Source organism: Neofelis nebulosa, chromosome 8 (genome assembly GCF_028018385.1).
Source record: "Neofelis nebulosa isolate mNeoNeb1 chromosome 8, mNeoNeb1.pri, whole genome shotgun sequence".
NCBI lineage: Eukaryota > Metazoa > Chordata > Mammalia > Carnivora > Felidae > Neofelis > Neofelis nebulosa.
In genome coordinates this window covers 14,184,924-14,204,416 of record NC_080789.1, presented here as the reverse complement: position 1 = coordinate 14,204,416, position 19,493 = coordinate 14,184,924, and the positions used below count along the sequence as shown (strand labels likewise).

At 48.0% G+C, this 19,493-nt stretch overlaps 1 protein-coding gene across 3 annotated transcripts in view; it reads right to left on the bottom strand.

Annotated features, from left to right (window-relative positions):
• Window positions 1-617: 617 nt before the first annotated feature.
• The window catches only part of LARGE1 (LARGE xylosyl- and glucuronyltransferase 1), a 544,808-nt gene continuing 525,932 nt past the window's right edge, over window positions 618-19,493 (bottom strand). For all 3 annotated transcript variants that reach the window (XM_058741473.1, XM_058741472.1, XM_058741474.1), the window contains 3 exons: window positions 10,950-11,096; window positions 4,969-5,164; window positions 618-2,139 (listed from right to left, as the gene is read on the bottom strand). In XM_058741473.1, the coding sequence (XP_058597456.1) occupies window positions 1,942-2,139; window positions 4,969-5,164; window positions 10,950-11,096 (541 nt within the window). In that variant the 3' untranslated portion in view covers window positions 618-1,941. The remainder of the gene's footprint in view (window positions 2,140-4,968; window positions 5,165-10,949; window positions 11,097-19,493) is intronic.

The following is a 19,493-nucleotide window of genomic DNA, read 5'->3' as shown; positions in this document are numbered from 1 at the left end:
CGGGGCTGGCTCTCACACACCTATGGAGAAAGGGGACTTCACCATGTACTTTGAATACTTTTGTGATAGTCTACTTTTTACAGTATTCATATATTGTGATATGCATGCTACCTATATGCTATATGTATGTAATACCATGACAGACATACACATATGCCTACAGACACACAAACTTATCCGTATCTGAGGGTGAGTCTTATTGTTTTCCTAAGTTTTTAAAAATCAACCTGAGTGAAATCTCCCCTTGGGCATATAACACATGGAAGGGTCTCATAGGTCAGATTGCAGTGGGGTGTCACATGGCCACCAGGACAGAGCCTTAGAGGCTCACTCTGCTATTGACGACCAGGTTTTAACGTGCTAGCATCTGAGATATAAAACATCTGGCTCCCGTGCCGAGACAGAAGCTGGACGGAGACTCTGAAGACGCTTTGAGGGTCAGAGGGTGTGGTGAGATCTAACCTCAGAAAAGGAGAAAACAAGGTTAAGGTTCAAATGGTGAGAAAAACAAAACGGGAGAACACAAAGTGTAAAGTTGCTGTTTATCGATCTTGCTCTCTACCCTGGAGCTACCCTCTGCAGCTTCTTACAGGAGTGGAGGGAGGGAGCGGGGGAGACACAGTCCGTACTTTCGTTTATTGAATGCAGCGTTCGCTGGTCACATTGCAACTCAATACAAACAGCCCAGCCTAGAGGAGGGCGTGGACTTTTGTTCTCATCAATGTAAACACAACATTAATATTGAAGATTCAAGAAAATGGGTAAAAAGTCCAGCGTCTCCTCAATCCTTGTAATGGTAAAGGTGCTTGCCTGCCCTCTGGACAGGTCCCAGAGGGAGCCCCAGGCTGTGACCTCCTCCCACCCGCAGCGAAGCAGCACGGAGTCAGAGGAACCCAACACATTCTTCCTCAAGGTCTCCAAAGGGACATGTGAATCTTCGGAATTGGGCATGTGTGAACTATTACAGTTCTTCTGAAGGCCTGGGAGGTTCGTACCTTTCATATGCACCAAAGCAGCCCCTTCAGAGCCCTTTCTTCAGGAAGCGGTCACTGCCAATAGAAAATGTGACTGGTTGTAGACGGGATGGTCTTCCTATTTCCACAGTCCCCGTCTTAGCCCCTGGATTCTGGAGAGTAGGGAATTCAAGGTCATGGGGGCCTCAGTGAGAATCCTGAAGAGGGCTGCCCATGTTTAAATATTGGCTGAAGACTCTTGTCCTCCTTGCTGGGCCACTGCTCATAAGGGGATGTTGGTTGACGCAGCTGATTCTCTTTCAGAGACTTAAAAGATCAAGTTTTCAATTTTGGATTCCCAGACCAAAAACAAACAAACAAAATCCCCTCAAAGGAAAACAAATCAAAGCAAAACAAGAGCGACTTTGAGGATAAAGAACCAACCCACCCCACCTCCAGGTCCCACCAGGTATAATGTCCCCACTGGGTCTTTCCACATAGTTGGTTCAGATCATTGGATGGCCCCCACCTTGGATACACAGCTAGATTGCAGGACACAAAAGAAAGTTTCCTCTGGACAAAAAGACAGTTTTGCCTTTATTTTCTGGGATCGCTAACCCCCAGCACCCTGACTTCCCTTTCTTAAAAAGCAACAAGAACATCCCTAAAGACCAGCTCGGTTTTGTGGCTTTTTAGTAGGATAACCCCTTTGCTCCCTCTAACACCCCTGTGTCCCGTTCTTGAAGAGACTGTGTCGATGAGCTACTCTTCCACATTCTGGGAATGCCAGATTGTGGAGCAGAGAGAAGCTGGCTGGATCCTTGTCCCAGATCTCTGTAGTGTGGGTGGCTTTGTTGGGCCAAAGAGACAAATAAAAACAAACCAAAAAAGCATTGCTCAAATTTTGAGTTTGAAGGCTGGGCCCCAAATAGCAAAGTGGCTTTTCCCCTGCAGAATAGGTCTCTCCCTAGGGGTGGGTTTCCTGGTGCTAGCTGTTGTTCTCAGCCGTGAGATATTTGAGGGCGGCAAAGCCGTAGCGGCGGGACATGTCCTGCTGAAACTCTTCCTTCAGGGTTTTGAGACAGATGCGGTATTGCTTGTTGGACCGGAACTTGGTGATGTCAAAGCTGGGGGCGTGAGGCATGTGGATCATGTAGGCATTGGGCAGCACGATGAATTCATATTCCTGGAAGACAAGAGTAGTGTGAGAGCGCTTGCAAGAACCCTCCAGAATGCATGATGAATGCCCAAGTGCATGACCAAATGACAAAGTGACTGAATGAAGTGGGGAATGATGTCAGCAAGGAGGGTGGGGCCATGGAAAGCCTGCCATGCTGGAGAGGGACAGAGCAGGGCTGTTTCCCTGACTCTGGACAAACTTCTTGGCTTCTCTATGCCTTAGTTTTCTCATCTATAAAGTAAAAGTAATAATACCTACCTTGAAAGATGACTAATAATGTGTGGATGATGCTGGGCAGAGCTCATGGCCCATGAAAGATTCTTGATAAATGTAAGTACATGCCCACGTGGTTGTTCTAGAATGACATAAGCCACGAGAGACTCTGTTGCTCAATTAAATGATGTCTGTTTATGTGATTTCTCATAGGGCTTGATGAGGTTTGACAGACTAACATACTAGTACACAAGAGGGGACAAAAAAGGAATAATAAAAAAAAAAGATCCCAATGGAATCTCATAGATTCCACGAGCTTTCATGGAACGCTCATTAGGAACAAAGCTCTTGCCTACCTATCCTTCTTACACGTCACATCGCCATACAGGGGCCTCCGCTTGGCAGAATACAGATAGAAACTCAGACCAAAAATAAAATGTCTCCAAACAGCCCAAATGAGTGACATAAATTTAGAACGTGTAACAGAGGAGAATCCGGTGTACCTTCACTCAGACTCTGTGTATTCTGGTTTTGGACATAATGTCTGATAGGCTTTGATCATCTAGTTTCCCGGCCCAGAACAGATCAGAATAAACTATGAGAGGGAAAATCAGAATGGAGAAAGGTAGGGGTGCCTGGTGGCTCAGTCAGTTAAGTGTCTGACTTCGGCTCAGATCATGATCTGTGGTTCACAAATTCAAGCCCTGCTTCTGGCTCTGTACTGATAGCTTAGAGCCTGGAGCCTCCTTCGGATTCTGTGTCTCCCTCTCTCTCTGCCTCTCACTCTCTCTGTCTCTCTTTCTCTCTCAAAAATATATAAACATTAAAAAAAAAAATGGAGAAAGGCATCTGTTACAGATGGAAGAACACTGACCGCAGCAAGAAATGACAGGTGATGGTAAGGAGGAGTAAGAAAAATTCCTGAAAAGAAAATGCAAGAACTGTCAGAGCTTAGCTGTTGCGACATCTCCTACAGGGACAAAGCAGCTCACCGATCCCATTAGCCCCAGTAGGTGTGGCTGGATTACCTGTCAGGTATGACCTCATTATTTCCTTCAATCACTGGAAAGGGCAAAATTGGCTGTGCTACTGGCAAAAAAGGGAAATAAGCAAGAAATGCTCAAGAATCCGACCAAAATTGCCTAAAACAAACAAAGCCCAGGTTTTAGTGCTGGAAAAATTAATTTTATTTGAACCAGTTCACCTCACCACACTGCTGGATACAAAAATAGTACTTTTCTTTTTGTTCAAGCAGAAGCTGAGGCAGACTAAACATTTCTGTCTGTGAGTAGCACTAGACTACCTCCAAGTATCAATGACAAAATGAATACTATCAGTCATGCTTCTGTTGTTAAATATGGACACTATTCTACAGCCTTCCATCTACACAGGTGGTTTGCAACCCTAGATACTTATTAAAACCACTTGGGACTGCTCTTAAATATAACGAGCTGTTGGAAAATTCTCCAGGTGATTCTCAGGCCAGGCAGCACTGAGCATATCCAACCTTGCTTTTTTTTTTTATGAATTTGGTGCTCCTGTTGAGAAGTATGTGCACTGTGCTCCATGAACAGGTGCCTTGGTGAATAGACACAAAGAGAAAAAGGTGGAGTTGAGAGGCCCAGGAATCCTTCTCCTAACTTAACCAGATCAACTTTACTTTTGTTTGTTTGACACAGGGGCTGATGAATTGCAACATGTCCGGCTTGCTGCATGTTTTTATAAATAAAGTTTTATTGGAACACAGCCACACTCATTGGTTTATATACTGCCTACCACTGAATGACAAAGGCAGAGTTAAGTAGTTGAGAAGGAGACCTGTAGGCCCCACAAAGCCCCCCAATTCAAAAAAAAATTTTTTTAATGTTTATTTATTATTGAGAGACACAGCATGAGCATGGGAAGGGCAGAGAAAGGGGGAGACACAGAATCTGAAGCACGCTTCAGGCTCTGAGCTGTCAGCACAGAGCCCGATGTGGGGCTTAAACTCACAAAATGTGAGATCATGACCCGAGCTGAAGTCGGACGCTTAACCGACTGAGCCACCCAGGTGCCCCTAAAGTCCCCAAATTTTCTATCTGGTCCTTTGTGGAATAAGTTTGCAGACTCCTGGTTTAACCTGTTGGAATTCTACTGATTTCTTCTGAAGCAGGTGTTTAATAAGTATTATTGAATGAATGAAAGTGTTTCACAACTAAATACAGTCTAAAGACCATCACTTATAGTTATAACGTACAATAATGAGCTGCCCCTCAGCCTCAAGCCTTGTGTCACTCATATGGAACTCCTAAAATGCTTTGGGCCACTTATATGGCTCTAACGCTAAGTGACAATTTTTCATCCTCATCATTAAATTGGGTAAGGATGGGGGGTGGAATGTTTTGTCACAAGACACTCACACTTGCCTGGGTCCTGGTCAGGAATCGAACTCTCACCCAAATGTAGAGAAAGAAGGTTTGGAAATCAACAGCCCTAAGAATTAGCACTGCCATTTTCTCACTTCTGGTCCTAGGCCATGTCTTGTTCCCTCTCGGGCTCTGCTTTCTCACCTCCAAGGTCCCCTTTCAGCCCTGAAGTCTAGGCTGCTTCTTTCCTCACAGCCATGACAGTCCATTGTCTCACCTGTGCATCCAGTTCCATGATATGAGCCACCTTGTTCCATCCAAAGCCCACAAACCTCCGGTCATACTCAGGGCAGTCCCTTCTCACAACAACATATGGCTCGAAATCAGCTTCCCACTCAACACGGTAAGGCGTGGTGGCAGTCCGCCACTTGGCGAAGTTTGTGGGAGCATGGCCTTTTGTCCAGACGTGGTACCTAGGTCACACAGAGAAAAGCCATTGGGCAAAAGGAAGGAAGGAAAGGTTTATGCAGATACGGTCCTTGTGGGTTGCACTGTGTCCCCCCCCAAAAGATTTTCAAGCTCTAACTTTCAGTACCTGTGAATGGGACCTATTTGGAAAGAGGGTCTTTGCAGATATATCAAGATGAGATCATGGTGGAATAGGGTGGGCTCTAATCCAACCACTGGTATCTTTATAAGAAGAGGCAAATGTGGACACTGAGACACACACTGGGAGGATGCCATGGACAGGTGGAGGCAGAGATGGAAGTGATGCTCCCACAAGCCAAGGGACATCAGAGTTGGCCAGCCTCCACCAGGAGCTGGAAAGAGGCAAAGAAGGATTCTTCCCTAGAGCCTTTGGAGGAAGAATGAACCTGCCAACACCTTGACTTTGGATTTCTGGCTTCCACAACTACAAGAGAATAAACTTCTGCCATGTTGGGCTACCCGCTTTGTACAATTTTGTTATGGCAGCCTTAGGAAACTAACCCAGTCTGTTATGTACATCTTTCACTAACGCCAAGACTCTCACAATGAAGGGGTCGGTGAATTCGTGTATCATTTATATGGAATGAACTGCAGGTGAGTGGATGCTGGTTGATCCTACCAGAGAACACGGTGCCCCTGCCCTCATACAACATTCTCCCCGCTGAGGCTGAACCTGTGACCGTGTCACTCCTGTGAGTATGTTACATCATATGGCAAAAGGGATCCTTGTAGAATCCTCATAGATGTAATTAAATTGAGCAATCAGTTGACTCTGGACTAATTAAAAGGGGGATTCCTGGGGTGGGTCTGGCCAAATCATGTGAACTTTTAGATCTGAGTTTGGAAGAGAGTGAAGAGCCATGTGTGGGCTACCTGTGGGGGCCACATGGCAAAGAGCCAGCAGGGAAATGGTGACTGTGGCCTTCCAAGTGCAAGGAAAGGAAGTCCATGAGCCCAGAGTTCAAGAGAACTGTAGTCTTGCCCTCACTTTGATTTCAGCCCAGTGAGACCCTACTGAGAATCCAGACATTCCATGCCCCAATCTCTCACCCTCAGGGACTGTGAGGGAACAAATTTGTATTGTTTAAAGCTTCTAAATTTGTAGCAACTTGTTATACAGCAAATGAATACAACTATATAACAACAATCCTAACAAGCTAATAGTTATTAAGCACTTACTATATACCAGTTATATTGTAAATACTGTATCTATAGCTTTAAATTGGTATAACTTAATACCAAGTTACAAATAATAAGGATGGGCTGGGATTCAATCCTAGACAGCCTGGCTCAAGGGCCAGGACCCTGAACCACTATGCTAGGTTATCTCTCTTCCGTGTCATTCTTACCCACACTCTCTGGTCTATACAAACAGAGAGTCAATAATCAGACACTAAGTTGAATAACTAACTAACGAGTAACCTAAAAACCTGAGGGGTACCTAAGACAGAGGGCAGACAGTAGGGCAGGAATCTGCCTCTGGAAGCTACAAAGAGATGACAGGAGGCTGGGAGCCTAGTGAAGGCAGCAGACCTGGCCCAAGAGCAAGGGGTTAGGGACAAAGAACACGGTAGAAGATAAAATGAAAGTGAGACTGAAGGGTAGGACTGTAACATCTTAGGGAGCTACAGGGAGAACGGAGCTCGTGGTCTGGGGGTTCCACCTCCACGCAGGGAGGGTCTAAAGCATGTGAGATTTTTTTTTTAATGGGTATTTATTTTGGAGAGAGAGTGAGCAAGAGGGAGAGAGCACGCATGTGAGTGGGGCAGGGGCAGAGAGAGAAGGAGACAGAGGATCCGCAGCGGGCTTGGCACTGAGAGCAGAGAGCCCAGTGCAGGGCTTGAACTCAGGAACCGTGAGATTATGATCTGAGCCAAAGTCACATGCTCAACCCACTGAGCCACCCAGGCGCCCCTAAAGTGAGTGAGGTTTAAGTGAGAGTGGGTGGTCAGTGGAGCCCTGCTGGCAGGGGAGGCGGCCGCTTACTTATTCTGCTCCCTCCTGACGGAGGCTGGGCCTGCCCTGAAGCCTGAGGAACTCCCCAGTGCACGGGCACTGGCCTTTCAGGAAGCTGTGTTGTGGGGCGACATGGCCAGGCTGGCAGAGAGCAGGGACTTGAATCCTCAGCTCTATCAGTTCAGCAACTGCCACCTAAACCACAGTCACACAATGGGAAGAAAAATGAAAGGCTGAGTCACATCACCTTAACAGAGTGTGAAAAGCAGGGATACTGCGAGATGTCGGGATTAATCAAAAAATCAGGCCGGGAAGGAGTTGATTTTCCATCTGTGAACTAGCCCAACAGGCAGCCTTGACATCTGAGACTTGCACAGAGCTGGCCCAGCACGACCGGTGGCTGTGAACATGCACTAGGCTCAAGCATGGCACAGTGGGACCACCGCACCAGGGTTTAAAACCCACCTCCGCCACTTAGGAGCTGGGGACCTCGGTCAGCAAAGCATTTAAATGAGGCTTCACCTGCCTCTTGCATCCACTGGAGAAAAGAATATCTATCTTGTTGGACTGCTGAGGAACTGAAATGAGAAAATGTTTATAAAGGGCTTGGCACAGTGCTAGCATACAGCAGGCGTTCAATAAATGCTCCTTCCCTAGAGGCACTTTAACAAGGCGGCTGAAAACAATGGCTCTAGCGGCGCCTGGGTGGCTCAGTCGGTTGAGCGTCCGTCCAACTTCAGCTCAGGTCATGATCTCACGGTCCATGAGTTCGAGCCCTGCATCGGGCTCTGTGCTGACAGCTCAGAGCCTGGAGCCTGCTTCAGATTCTGTGTCTCCTTCTCTCTCTGCCCCTCCCCTGCTCACACTCTGTCTCTCTCTCTCTCTCAAAAATAAATAAACATTAAAAAAAAATGTAAAAAAACAAAACAAAACAAAAAAAAACAATGGCTCTAGAGCCTCCCTGTCTGGGTTTGAATTCTGTCACTTAGCAGGTGCAGAAAACTTACTGAATTCCTCTGCTCCTTCATTTCTTTCTCTAGGTGAATTTATTAATAAATAATAATTAATATGATTCATTTCTTTCTATAGGTAAAACAGAGATGCTAATACCTACTTCATAGATTTCTGACAACTATGTGAATTCACATAAAGTATCCAGAGCAGTGCCTGATATGTAATAATTCCTCAAAAAATGAAAATATTCTCATTATTTCCCCTTGTTTGCCCTAACTACAATGTCAATTCACAGTGGTCTTACTCCCAGGGATATCAATGCATCAATAGCCTTCTTATTTAGAATATAAACTCGTGGCCTACTGTATGAGAAAGAGGAAATGGGGGAGGGAGGCAGCTGGCTCAGTCCTCTACTCCTGGGTGGGAAGGCAGCTTTCCTTAGCTCAGCAGGAACACTGACAAGCATACTGAGTGGCTGGTCAGCACAGAACAGGGTGACATTACAGTTCACCTGCCATGAAAACACATCACAGCCTGAATGCTCGCTCAAGGAACCTACCGTGAGTCCAGTAGACATTGGACTTCAAGGCTGTTCTCTGGGACCATCAGCACCAGGTAGCCTCCAAAGAAACAGAGATGAGAGAGGTTTCCTGGATATAGCATGTGGGATGCTACTTCTGAGAGATCTGGGGGCATTCTGCTTTGAGCAGTGGTACTTAGACTTGAGCTGAGTACCAGAATCACCTAGGAGACTATTTTTTTTAACCAATCACTGGGTTCCACCCCCAGAGCCTCTGATCGGTTACATCTGGAATAGGGCTTGAGAGTTGGCACTTGGAAGTTTCCAGGGGATGCTGGATGCGACTTGTCCAAGGAGGCTTGACAGGTCATCATTTGGAGGGAAGGTGACAGAAGCAATTTCTTGGAGGGAAGGTCTATAATTTAGCACTTGGCCTTGTGGCTTGTGAGCTGTTGGCCAGAGCAGCAATCACGGATGCAGCAGGCCAAACATGACCACAGACATGGCCTTGAAATGAGTTCTCAGATCACCTGGGGATGGGGATGGAAAGAAAGATGCCTTGGAAATGTACCAGGCGTGGAGCCATGAGGCTATGGCATCTGTAGGAAACTCAGACTGATTTTGGTCTCAGTGCCTCCATGTTTACCTTTATCTTCTGACACTGATTGGTGGGAACATTCAGGACCCAGTCCAAAGGTATTAGACTTAAAAGCACTGGCTGTGCAGCTCCTAAGACCTGGTCTGAATCCAGGCTCTGCCACGTACTGGCGATGTGTCTTTGGGCAAGTTATTTAGCCTCTCAGAGTCTCAGTTTCTTTATCTGTAGAAGGGGAATAACAGTTATCTGCCTCATGGATTTGTTGTGAGGATTCCATGAGCTGATGACAGTGTCTGGCAGAAGTTATATATTCAAAAACTGGTGGTTGTGGTTATTTTTTCTCCAAGAAGAAAGAAGTCTTCGTTTTGGGGGGCAGGTATTAAATCAAGTGATTTCAGATCACTTTCCAGAATTCTGGATACAGGAAGAAGGTTGGGGTTCAAGTCCTGGCATGAGCAGGTCCCCTCCACTCCTCAGTTTATCTGTATAAAATGTGGAAAAGGATCATCTCTGAATTGTTGAATGAATAACCTATCTCATGAAGGTACTTTCCCAAAATAAAACTTGTTTGAGAAAACCTTCTAGAAACTTCTAGTAACTTAGTAGTATGGAAACTTAAGTTATTATTACAATCTTTTTTAAAAATTTATTTATTAAAAAAATTTTTTAATGTTTATTTATTTTTGAAAGACAGACAGAGCATGAGTGGGGGAGGGGCAGAGAGAGGCGGGGACAGAGGGTCTGAAGCAGGCTCCAGGTTCTGAGGTGTAAGAACAGAACCCAATGCAAAGCTTGAACCCATGAACCGTGAGATCACGACCTGAGCCGAAATTGGCCACTGAACTGACTGAGCCACCCAGGTGCCCCACTATTACAATCTTCTTGGTAAAATTCGGGTTGCCTAGAAATGTATGATTTTTCACTCCAAGGTGGCGTTGGCCATTCTTACACTGTTCAAAGCAGAGGCTTCTCTGTAAAATCGGAGACGGGAGCAGTGGCTCTGTCTTCAGACTGTTCTGTCACGAGACCGGGGAGGACTCGTACTTCCCCCAAGGGCACTACACTTACTGTTTACACTTACAGCCTGTTTCTGGGAGTCGGAGCCCCTTCCCACCTGTGCAGGTGCACACGCTCTCTGGGCACTGTGGACAGGTGGCAGGGCAGCTCCCCTGCGATGCTCCTGCAGGACTTTGGGAACTTGGAAAGTCAGGCAAGTGAGAGGCTTGTTCAGACCTGTCACTTGGGCAATAGCAAAGTCAGTGGCCCCATCTGCTATATCTGACCCTGCAGTCACCTTGATGCCATTAGTTGTTGAAGCTACATGAGCCCATCCTAGGCCTGAGGACCTTGGAGACCAGACCACTCACAGAAAAAGGAAAAGGGGGAATAGGAGTCATCATGCTAACAGGACGAACCCATTTCCCAGATGAATGAAGTAACAAACAAACCAAAGAGAGAATTCAGAGAGAGGAGATGGGATCAAGTATAAGCTGAACTTCCTACCTGACAACCCGATCCTTCCATCTGGACACATGATGTCCACCACCCATGTGCAAAACAGAGCACACGGCATGTGGGAAGAGAAAGAATATTCCAAAGACCTAGTGGGGGCCAGCGGTGCTTCTTCTGGCCTTTAAATGGTTTAAGGTAGCAACAAACTTCTGGGCCAGCAGCTCTGGTGCCTGGGTTTCCAAGAAGGTCCCGGACACCCCCAGGAGGGATGGCACCGAGGGCAACTCACCTGAATGTGAAGAGAGTCCCCATGTCCAGCATTGACAGCAACTCCGCTTTGGACTTGGGGAAAGACAGCCGGTAGCGCAGTGTCTCGAATGCAGGGACAATCATCGCTTTCTTGGTGCTGGCAAGGTCAAGCTGGATGACAGACTTCCTGAAAAGAGAGGGCAGGAAGAAACAGGGTCTCATGATACCAGGCAAATGCCTTTCCCACGTGAGGACAGGGAGAGGGTCGGCACAAGGGGGTGGAGGACAGAAAGCCCAAGTCAAACTCTCAGTTTAAAGATGGGGAAACCGAGGCTTGGGGAGGCCAAGCAGCCAGTCCAACACCACTCAGGAGTCCAGAGAAGCAATGTCATCTCTGAGCCAAGTGCAGAAGGCAGGTCTCCAAGGACTCACGGGGGGTTGGAGCTCAGCCTGCAGGAGCCACTGCGCTGGCTGCACACTCCTGCTGTGCCACTGGCCACATGGCATCGTCAGACGTAAAGCTGATGACGTGATCACCAACCTTGGCATTTCTGGGTCACCTCTCTTGGGCTCCTCAACCCCTTGAATCCCCCAGACCCTGAACCTTTAAACTAGCCAGGCCTGCCCCTTGCAGCCAGCACCCAATACAATAGAGCTTTGGTATTCCATGCAAGGGTGGGACATTCTCCATCCTCTTACACACTCCTACCTTTGACCCTGGCCTTCTGCTCGACTCCCCTGAGACCCAGCTCCTGCCCTTCTAAATTCGTCTGCCATTGCCTAGCTCTGTGGCCACCATTCTGAAGGGGAGAAGAGCAGGAGGTTTGTAATGGACACAGAAAGATGATGGGTCTTGTACCAGGCAAGTAATTTAGCTTCTTACTACCTCAGTTCCTCCTCCCTAAAACGGGGCAATGATCTCTCCCTCCTGGAGCTGTTGTGGAGGCTGAACGAGGTAATATAAATACAAATGCTGTTCGGTACACTCGGCACATGGCTGACTTGTAGCAACAAAAGGTCACTATTCTGCCACGACACCATCATTATTCCGGCTTTGGTCTTCCTATGAGCCCTTTTGGCCACAACTATGGTACTTCATTCTGGCTTCCTGCTCAGACCACTGACTCTCGGGTCTCAATGCCAGCAAGGGCTATTTGCTTATTATCTCTGAAGTCTTCCTTGGGGGAATCGAGGCACTGGAAGGCATTTTGCAAAATACTGGAAGCAGCAGTTCCATAGCAATACAACTTATCGCCGTATTGTTAAAGTCACTTCACTCGACACAACTTTGAGCCTATGCGTAAGCAGGGACTGGTCTGCAAAGGGAAGTCATGCTACCATTTAGTAACTGTTAGCTCGGGCCAGCATGGGGCAAGAACAGAGCCGCAGTTTGAGAAGGATGAGGCAGGGCTTGGTATCCATCCATGATGAGGTCAGAATAAGGACAGGTCTCAGAAGTTACCCTTGCTTAAGGGGTAGCACCAGTGTCCCCTTGAGTAGAGGTGGCTGAGAGATGGACCAGAAGGTCATTTTAGAATGCTCTGAATATCATTTGTAGTTCATTCTTTAGAACTAGGCTTGTGTTATGTTCACTATATACCAAATCATATATGGTCCCGATGGCACTATTTCTGGGGAGACTCATAGAGGGTGACACCAAGATAGAATCTGGGTGAGCTATATTTAGCCAGTTGGAGGACAAGTAGTCTGAGTCAGACAGCTTTGGTCTGCGTTCCTCTCCTGCTTTGTGTCTCTGAACAATGACTTCATGGCTTCAAACACCAAAGATTCCCTCATCCACGGCCAAGCATTCTCTTCTATATCAATCCTATATTAGACATCAGCAGAACTGAGGCTCGTCACCTTTCCTCCAGGAAAACTAGATACCTTATCTACTGGTTCTGGGTGTTGAGGATGGGACACATGGGTCTACAGAATTTCCCTGGACTCACCAGGTAGCAGAGCCCCTGCAACTACCAGGAAGGAGGGGTTGGGAGGTCCCCCTCCCCCCAGCACGGATAGATAGTTGCTACTTATTGAACAATCACTGAGCACACCCACTATGTGCCAGGCACCACACTAGGCACTGGGAGACACAGACTGAACAAAATAGCCCGGATCTTTCCTGCCTGGTATTTACATTCTTGTCTCAAATATCTCAGGATGCTAAAAGCCCAAGATTGCATTTGCAGATAATTGTGTTAAGATAATTGGAAAAAGCGTGGGAGGCCAGTAGCTCTGAACCACAAAGGGATGGGCAAAGCGTGCATACACATCCACAACAGAGATCCAGGAATGCACATGTGTCTATCTCTATTACTTTTATAATCACAGTCACGGTGGCCACTTCTCAGGCTGCCTGCTCAAAGATGACTCCCCTTCTCGTCGTCCCTGTGTGGAGGAGCAGCTCCCAGAACACACGGCCAGGGCAGTGTTCAGGGGCACACACTTGACTCAGGCTGAGCAAATCAGTTTCTCACTCTTGGAAGTTTGAACGGAGATGCAGAGACTGAAAACCAAAGAGCTGACATGTACTAATGTCAGGCAGCACTCTAGAAGCTTCTGAACTTCGAAAAAGATTTTTTTTTAACATTTTAATTTATTTTTGAGAGACAGCACAAGCAGGGGAGGGGCACAGTGAACGGAACACAGAATCCGAAGCAGGCTCCAGGCTCTGAGCTGTCAGCACAGAACCTGATGTGGTGCTCGAACTCACAAACCATGAAATCATGACCTGAGCCGAAGTCGGATGCTTAACTGAGCCACTCAGGCGCCCCGAGGCTTCTGAACTTCTGCTGCAGAGGGTCCCAGAGCTGCCCAGGTTAATTATGGTCTCAGGTATTGGTTTTTCCAGATTCTACTTTGATTCCATAAGAAATACCACTCAACTAGTTTTTGTCTTGTTTTCCTTTGATTTCTTTTCATTTTTATTAAGCTGCCTACCATTGGTTTCTGTTGCTTGCAGCCAAACCACCCTGATCGATATGTTGCAAGGCCCAGAGTAAGCAGACCCAGTAAGCAGCATGCTTCACAAAATGCAGCCCAAGAAAGCCTTATTTCCCTGCATAGAGAGCATCAGATTCCGGAGTGCTTTCTGCAAATTCCCTTTAATCTCCCTGAAACATGCACTGCCACAAAGATGGATTTGTCACTAGATAGGCCCATTACAGACTCAGTTCAAAGAGGTTCTGATATCGATGTCCCGAATGGGTCTCATTACGAAGTTGTTGCAGCAGTAAAATGGTTCCAGGATGCTGACTCTGAGCACATCTGCTCATGGACATGGCAAAGACAGCTTGGATCCTTCCACACGGCTTCCTTCCCTTGCTGGGGGTTTGTGGACCACCTAGGGATGCACAACATGCCTCCACTATTTACCTGGAAAGTGAGTCCTGCAGGAGATGGAGTGTTTCAAATGCAGAATCTTCAGGGAACAGAGGGGCAGTATAGTTGAGGTGAGAAGGCTAGACTGGGAGCCAAGAGACCTGAGTTCTGGAGCCAGCCCTGACAGGCTGAGTGACTTTTGGTCACTTCACTCATTCCTCTTAGAATCCTAAATCCAGATTAACACTGAAGATTCTAGAAGGCAGTCTGGTACAGGAGCAATCAGACACACTTAGCTTCTAGTTCTGACTCTAGAAAGTCACTTGAACCATTCTGAGATTCAGAGTTCATGCTCTCGTTAAATATTTTGGTGAGGAAAAGCACACGTGCATATGGAAATACTTGGTGCCATGCCTAGCGCACGTTAAGCACTGCGTATGTGATGGTTCAGCCTATGACGGTTGCTTTTATGTGCCAACTTAGGGAGGCAATGCTGCCAGCTGTTTGGAGGAACCACTCATCTAGATGTTGCAATGAAAATATTTCATGGATGTAATTAACGTTTACAATCAGCTGACTGGAAATAAAGGCCTGAAAACAAGGCCCGAACCCACAACTGTGAGATCATGACCTGAGCCGAAATCAAGAGTGGGATGCTTAACCAACGGAACCACCCAGGCGCCCCTGGACTGAGGGACTCTTAAAAGAAACCTTAGGCTTCTACTGAAGTAGTTCAGAACCCTGGGCAGCACATGCAAGTGACCTGGGGCCAGCCAGCACTGGGTTCAAATCCTGCCTGCCACTCTCTTATGACCTTGGGCATGATGCTCCATTTCTCCTGCTCACAGGTTCCCCGTCTACAAAGTGGAGATGATGACTCTTACCAATAGGGCTGCTGAAAGGATGAAGCAGAACAGTCCCTCTAGAGCCCGACCCAGTGCCTGACTTAGAATAGCCGCTTCACAAACAACCCCCTTCCCCTTTCCGGCTCGGCTTACTGATGGGCCTGTTGCAGGAGATGCGTGAGTGCAGTGGAGGCGGGAAATACAACACACTCTCACACCTGGGGCGGGACTCTGGCTGCCAAGCTGCTTATCTACGGAGACAGACTGTGTTAGATCTCTGTCTCCAGCCAGCTCTCTGGGTCCTTCTTCATGTCCAAAACAAGTCAGGTGTTCCCGGCAGATTAAGTTTGGCCCCGTCTGATCTGGCCGAGCTGATGGGGGGAGGGAGACCGTGCACCGGGTGGCGTCTGTCTTCGAGCCCCCCTAGTGCTCTCTCCTGCACATCTTCCTTAGGCATCTCCCCATAGCTTGCTCAAGTCTACAAATACCGCCTGCTTTGCTCTTGCCTGGGAAAAGTGGTGAGCAGGGGAGAGGACATGAGCAGTGAGGATTCCTATACCAACTGACGGGGTGGCAGAGAGCGGACTGTAGGCTCGCCCGGGCTCAGTGTCATGTCAAAGAAACAGCACGAAAGGGTACCCTGTAAGGTAGACAGGCTTCCTGGGGTTTCGAATGACCAAACCCCAAGACTGGTCCTGACCAGTGCGTGTGCACATGCATGCACACAAGCACATACACCCCTCCCTCCATCTCTCTCAATCTCTTTGCACCCCATCCTCTGCCCAAGAGGCAGGTCTCTGTCACCAGGGAAACAGGTACCAGGCATGAAGAGATTACGGAAGAGCATCTCAGAGAAATAAGGAACAGGGCACTGCAGAGCTCTTCTGACTTCATCCCATCAGTGGTGAGGACAAGGGCTTGGGCTGCCTAGCACTGCATCCTGGTGGATCACTTATCCTCTCTGTGCCAGTTTCTGTATCTGTGATCACGGGGGAGGTGACAACATCACTAGTCTCAGAGGGGGTCTGTGAGGACCACACAGCACTTAAACAGAGCCCTGCAGATAGTAACCACTCCATGCATGACGGCCGCTAGCACGACTGCCCACCCATCTTCTCACAGCGGCTTGACCGGGGTCCCAAAGGCTGGCGCCAGCACTGGCCAAGGTCTGACTCTGCTACTCATCTGTTCAAGTCCTCACTTATTCCACCACGTGCCAGAGGCTGTGTGAACACTTGGGATACATCAGTAAATACAACAGGCAGACATTCCTGTCCTCGTGGAGCTGACATTTCCAGGACGGAGACACAACAGTAAGTGAATTACTGTTGGAAAGCAAGAATTTCTGTGAGAGAGGAAGGGGCTGGGTGAGGGGTATTAAGAATGCCAGGGGTGGGGAGTGGGTGGCAATTTTAGATAGGATGGTCCAGGAAGGCCCCACGGAGAAGGGTGAGCAGCAGGCGAGGGAGCAGTCATGTGATCTGGGGCAGGCGCTTTCCAGGCTAAGGAAGCAGCCAGTGCAAAGGTCCTAATGACGAGAGCACAATAAGGAACAGGGAGAGTCCCTAAAAGTGGGGCCAGAGAGGCAACGAGGGAAGAAGGGGTGCTGCAGGTCACATGGGGTCGTGTAGATCACCGAAGGTTGAGGTGGGCAAGAGAACGGCACTCCCTCTCCTCCAAAAGTGTCCATGTCCTAATCCCAGAAACCTGGCAACACGCAACCTTACTTGGCAAATAGGACTTCACAGATGTTATTAAAGATGCTGAGATGGAAAGATAATCCTGTTTTACTTAAGTGAGTGCAGTGTAATCACGAGGGTCCTTATAAGACAGAAGCAGGAGGGTCAGAGTCAGAAAGATGGGATGATGGAAGCAGAGGTAGGGGTGAGGTGGCCACAAGCCAAAGAATGTGGATCCCCCTAGAAGGCAAGACATTCTCCCCTACAGCCTCCAGAAAGAACGCAGCCTGGGGTGCCTTGATTTCAGCCCTGAAAGACTGATTTCCGATCCTGACCTCCACTACTGTAAGATAATACGTTTGTGTTGTTTTCAAGTATGTTCATGGTGATTTGTGACAGCAGCCACAGGAGACCAATACAGAGGTCTTGGGATTTTACTTAGTGAGATGCAGTGCCACTGGGGACTCTGAGCTAAGGGGTGAGATGAGCTGCTTTCTATATTAAAAGAATCCCTCCAGGGGTGCTTGGGTGGCTCAGTTGGTTGAGTTTCTGACTCTCGACTTCAGCTCAGGTCATGATCCCAGGGTCATGGGATTGAGCCGTGTGTTGGGCTCCGTGTTGAAAGTGGAGACTGCTTAAGAGTCTCTCTATCTCTCCCTCTGCCCCTCTCCCCTGCTTGCTTTCTCTCTCTCTCTCTAAAAAAGAAGGGTCTCTCTGGCTGCCTTGTTGGTAAGAGGTTCCAGTGCTGCGCGGGCAGAAGCAGGGAGATCAGTCAGGAGGCTCCTGAGGTGATGCAGGTGAGCTAGCTTGGACCAAGCTAGTAACAATGAAGGCAAAAAGACTAGCCTGGTTTTAGAGCCAGCAGGATTTCCTGACCCACTGGGCGTGGGCTGTGAAAGTGGAGTACAGGACGTGACCCAAGGCTCTTGGCTTGCATCATGGGAAGACAAGTTGCCATCAACAGAGATGCTGGCGTGGGCTTTTGGGGGAAGATGAGACTTCAGTTTTGAACAGTTCATTTGAGATGCTCATGGGAGAACTGAGCAGAGGCACCGAGAAGGCCATTGGGACATAGGAGTTTTGAGGTCAAGGGACAGGGCTGGGTGGAGCTATACTGGGGATCAGTGGCAGATGCCTTTAAAGCCACAAGACTGAACAACATCAGCGAGGGACGGTGGAATGAGAAGAGAAGTAGCCAGCGATGAGAATTACAGGGAGGGACTAATAAAGTCAAGAACCACCAGGAGACAGGGATGTACTTCGGTAAGCCACGAAGAAAGAAATGGAGCAGCCATCAGTGGTCAAATGCTGTGGAGGAGTGAAGAGGAGAAGCGGGCACTGACCACTGGATTTTGGCAACGTGGTTTCTCCCTTGATGGCTGCCACCTGGACCCGAAGCAGCAGCCAAGACCAGCTAATGGGTGGGTGTGAGAGCCATGGCCATTTGGCATGGCCTGCCCGTACTTCTGCAGAAACGAACCAAATCAACATAAGAGGAGGGTCAAATCATTTGTCAGGAACGGGATCCACGTCACCATGCTGGCCCCTCGTCCCCCACCCAGCATGCACGCTGATGGTCAGAAGAGGCTGGCTATGGTGGAAGCAGGGGTGTTCAGAGAGGCCAGGGTCACTCACCAAGAAATGGGACCTTACACTTGGCAAAAACATACAACCTTGTTGTCATGAGTATCTTTCTGTGAAAAATGTTTAGTTTCACCTTATGTGATTAGAGGTTGGAAAGAACTGACCGGCATGGTGCAGTGGAGAGGAAATAAGTAAAAGTTCCCGACTGACACCTGACTTCTTAACCGTGTGCTGGGAGCCAGAAGAGGAGGCCAAGTTTTCCATTTAGACCCTCTAGGGGTCCCACAAAGGGTCACGATTTGCCTGCAAATGGGACTTGAGTTACTTGCCAGTTTCCCTCAAAGGATTAGCTAACTCCTTCCTCTCTACTTACCTGGACTCTGCTCTGTTCAGAATTCCCTGAAACAAAAGCTTCCTCTCTCATGGGCGTGGGCTTAGGCACTGCCAACCCCATTTGATGTTATTTTTAGGAAAACAAAATGAGAAAAATAATCTACCTCCAATGTACATAAAAATGAGAGGGGCGTCTGGGTAGCTCAGTCGGTTAAACATCTGACTCTTGATTCTGGTTCAGGTCATGATCTCACGGTTTGCGGGTTCGAGCCCTGCGTTGGGCTCCATGCCGAAGTGAAGAGCCTGTTTGGGATTTTCTCTGTCTCCCTCTCTCTGCCCCTCCTCTGCTCATGCTCTCTCTCTCTCTCTCTCTCAAAATAAATACAACTTAAAAAAATTTTTAAAAAGGAGACAACACAGTCAAATTTGAACAGGAAGAAATGGTTTTGGAATTATCTCCTGTTTCGGTCTATATTGGGTGGGAGGGAGGGGGGCACAGCCGCAGGGCAGGCAGGGCAGTGGAGGATAGCGGACATCAGGTGTCAGTGCTGGGCAGGCAAAAGGGGGAAAGGGCAGGGGATGGGATGAACCAGGACCCACACCCCTCACTGAGATGCTCTTCAACTCCTGCTGTGTGGTAGCCACATGGCATTGTGGCATCCCTGTGGCCAGGTAGTCTGAAGTTTCAGGAGGAGCCAGCTAAAATTCAATGCATTTGAGGGCTGAATCTCCCTCAGGGGGGTACCAGTTTGAAGGAGGCTGAATAGTAAGAAAGAGCGTGATCTTTATTTAAAAAAAAATTTTTTTTAAGTTTATTTA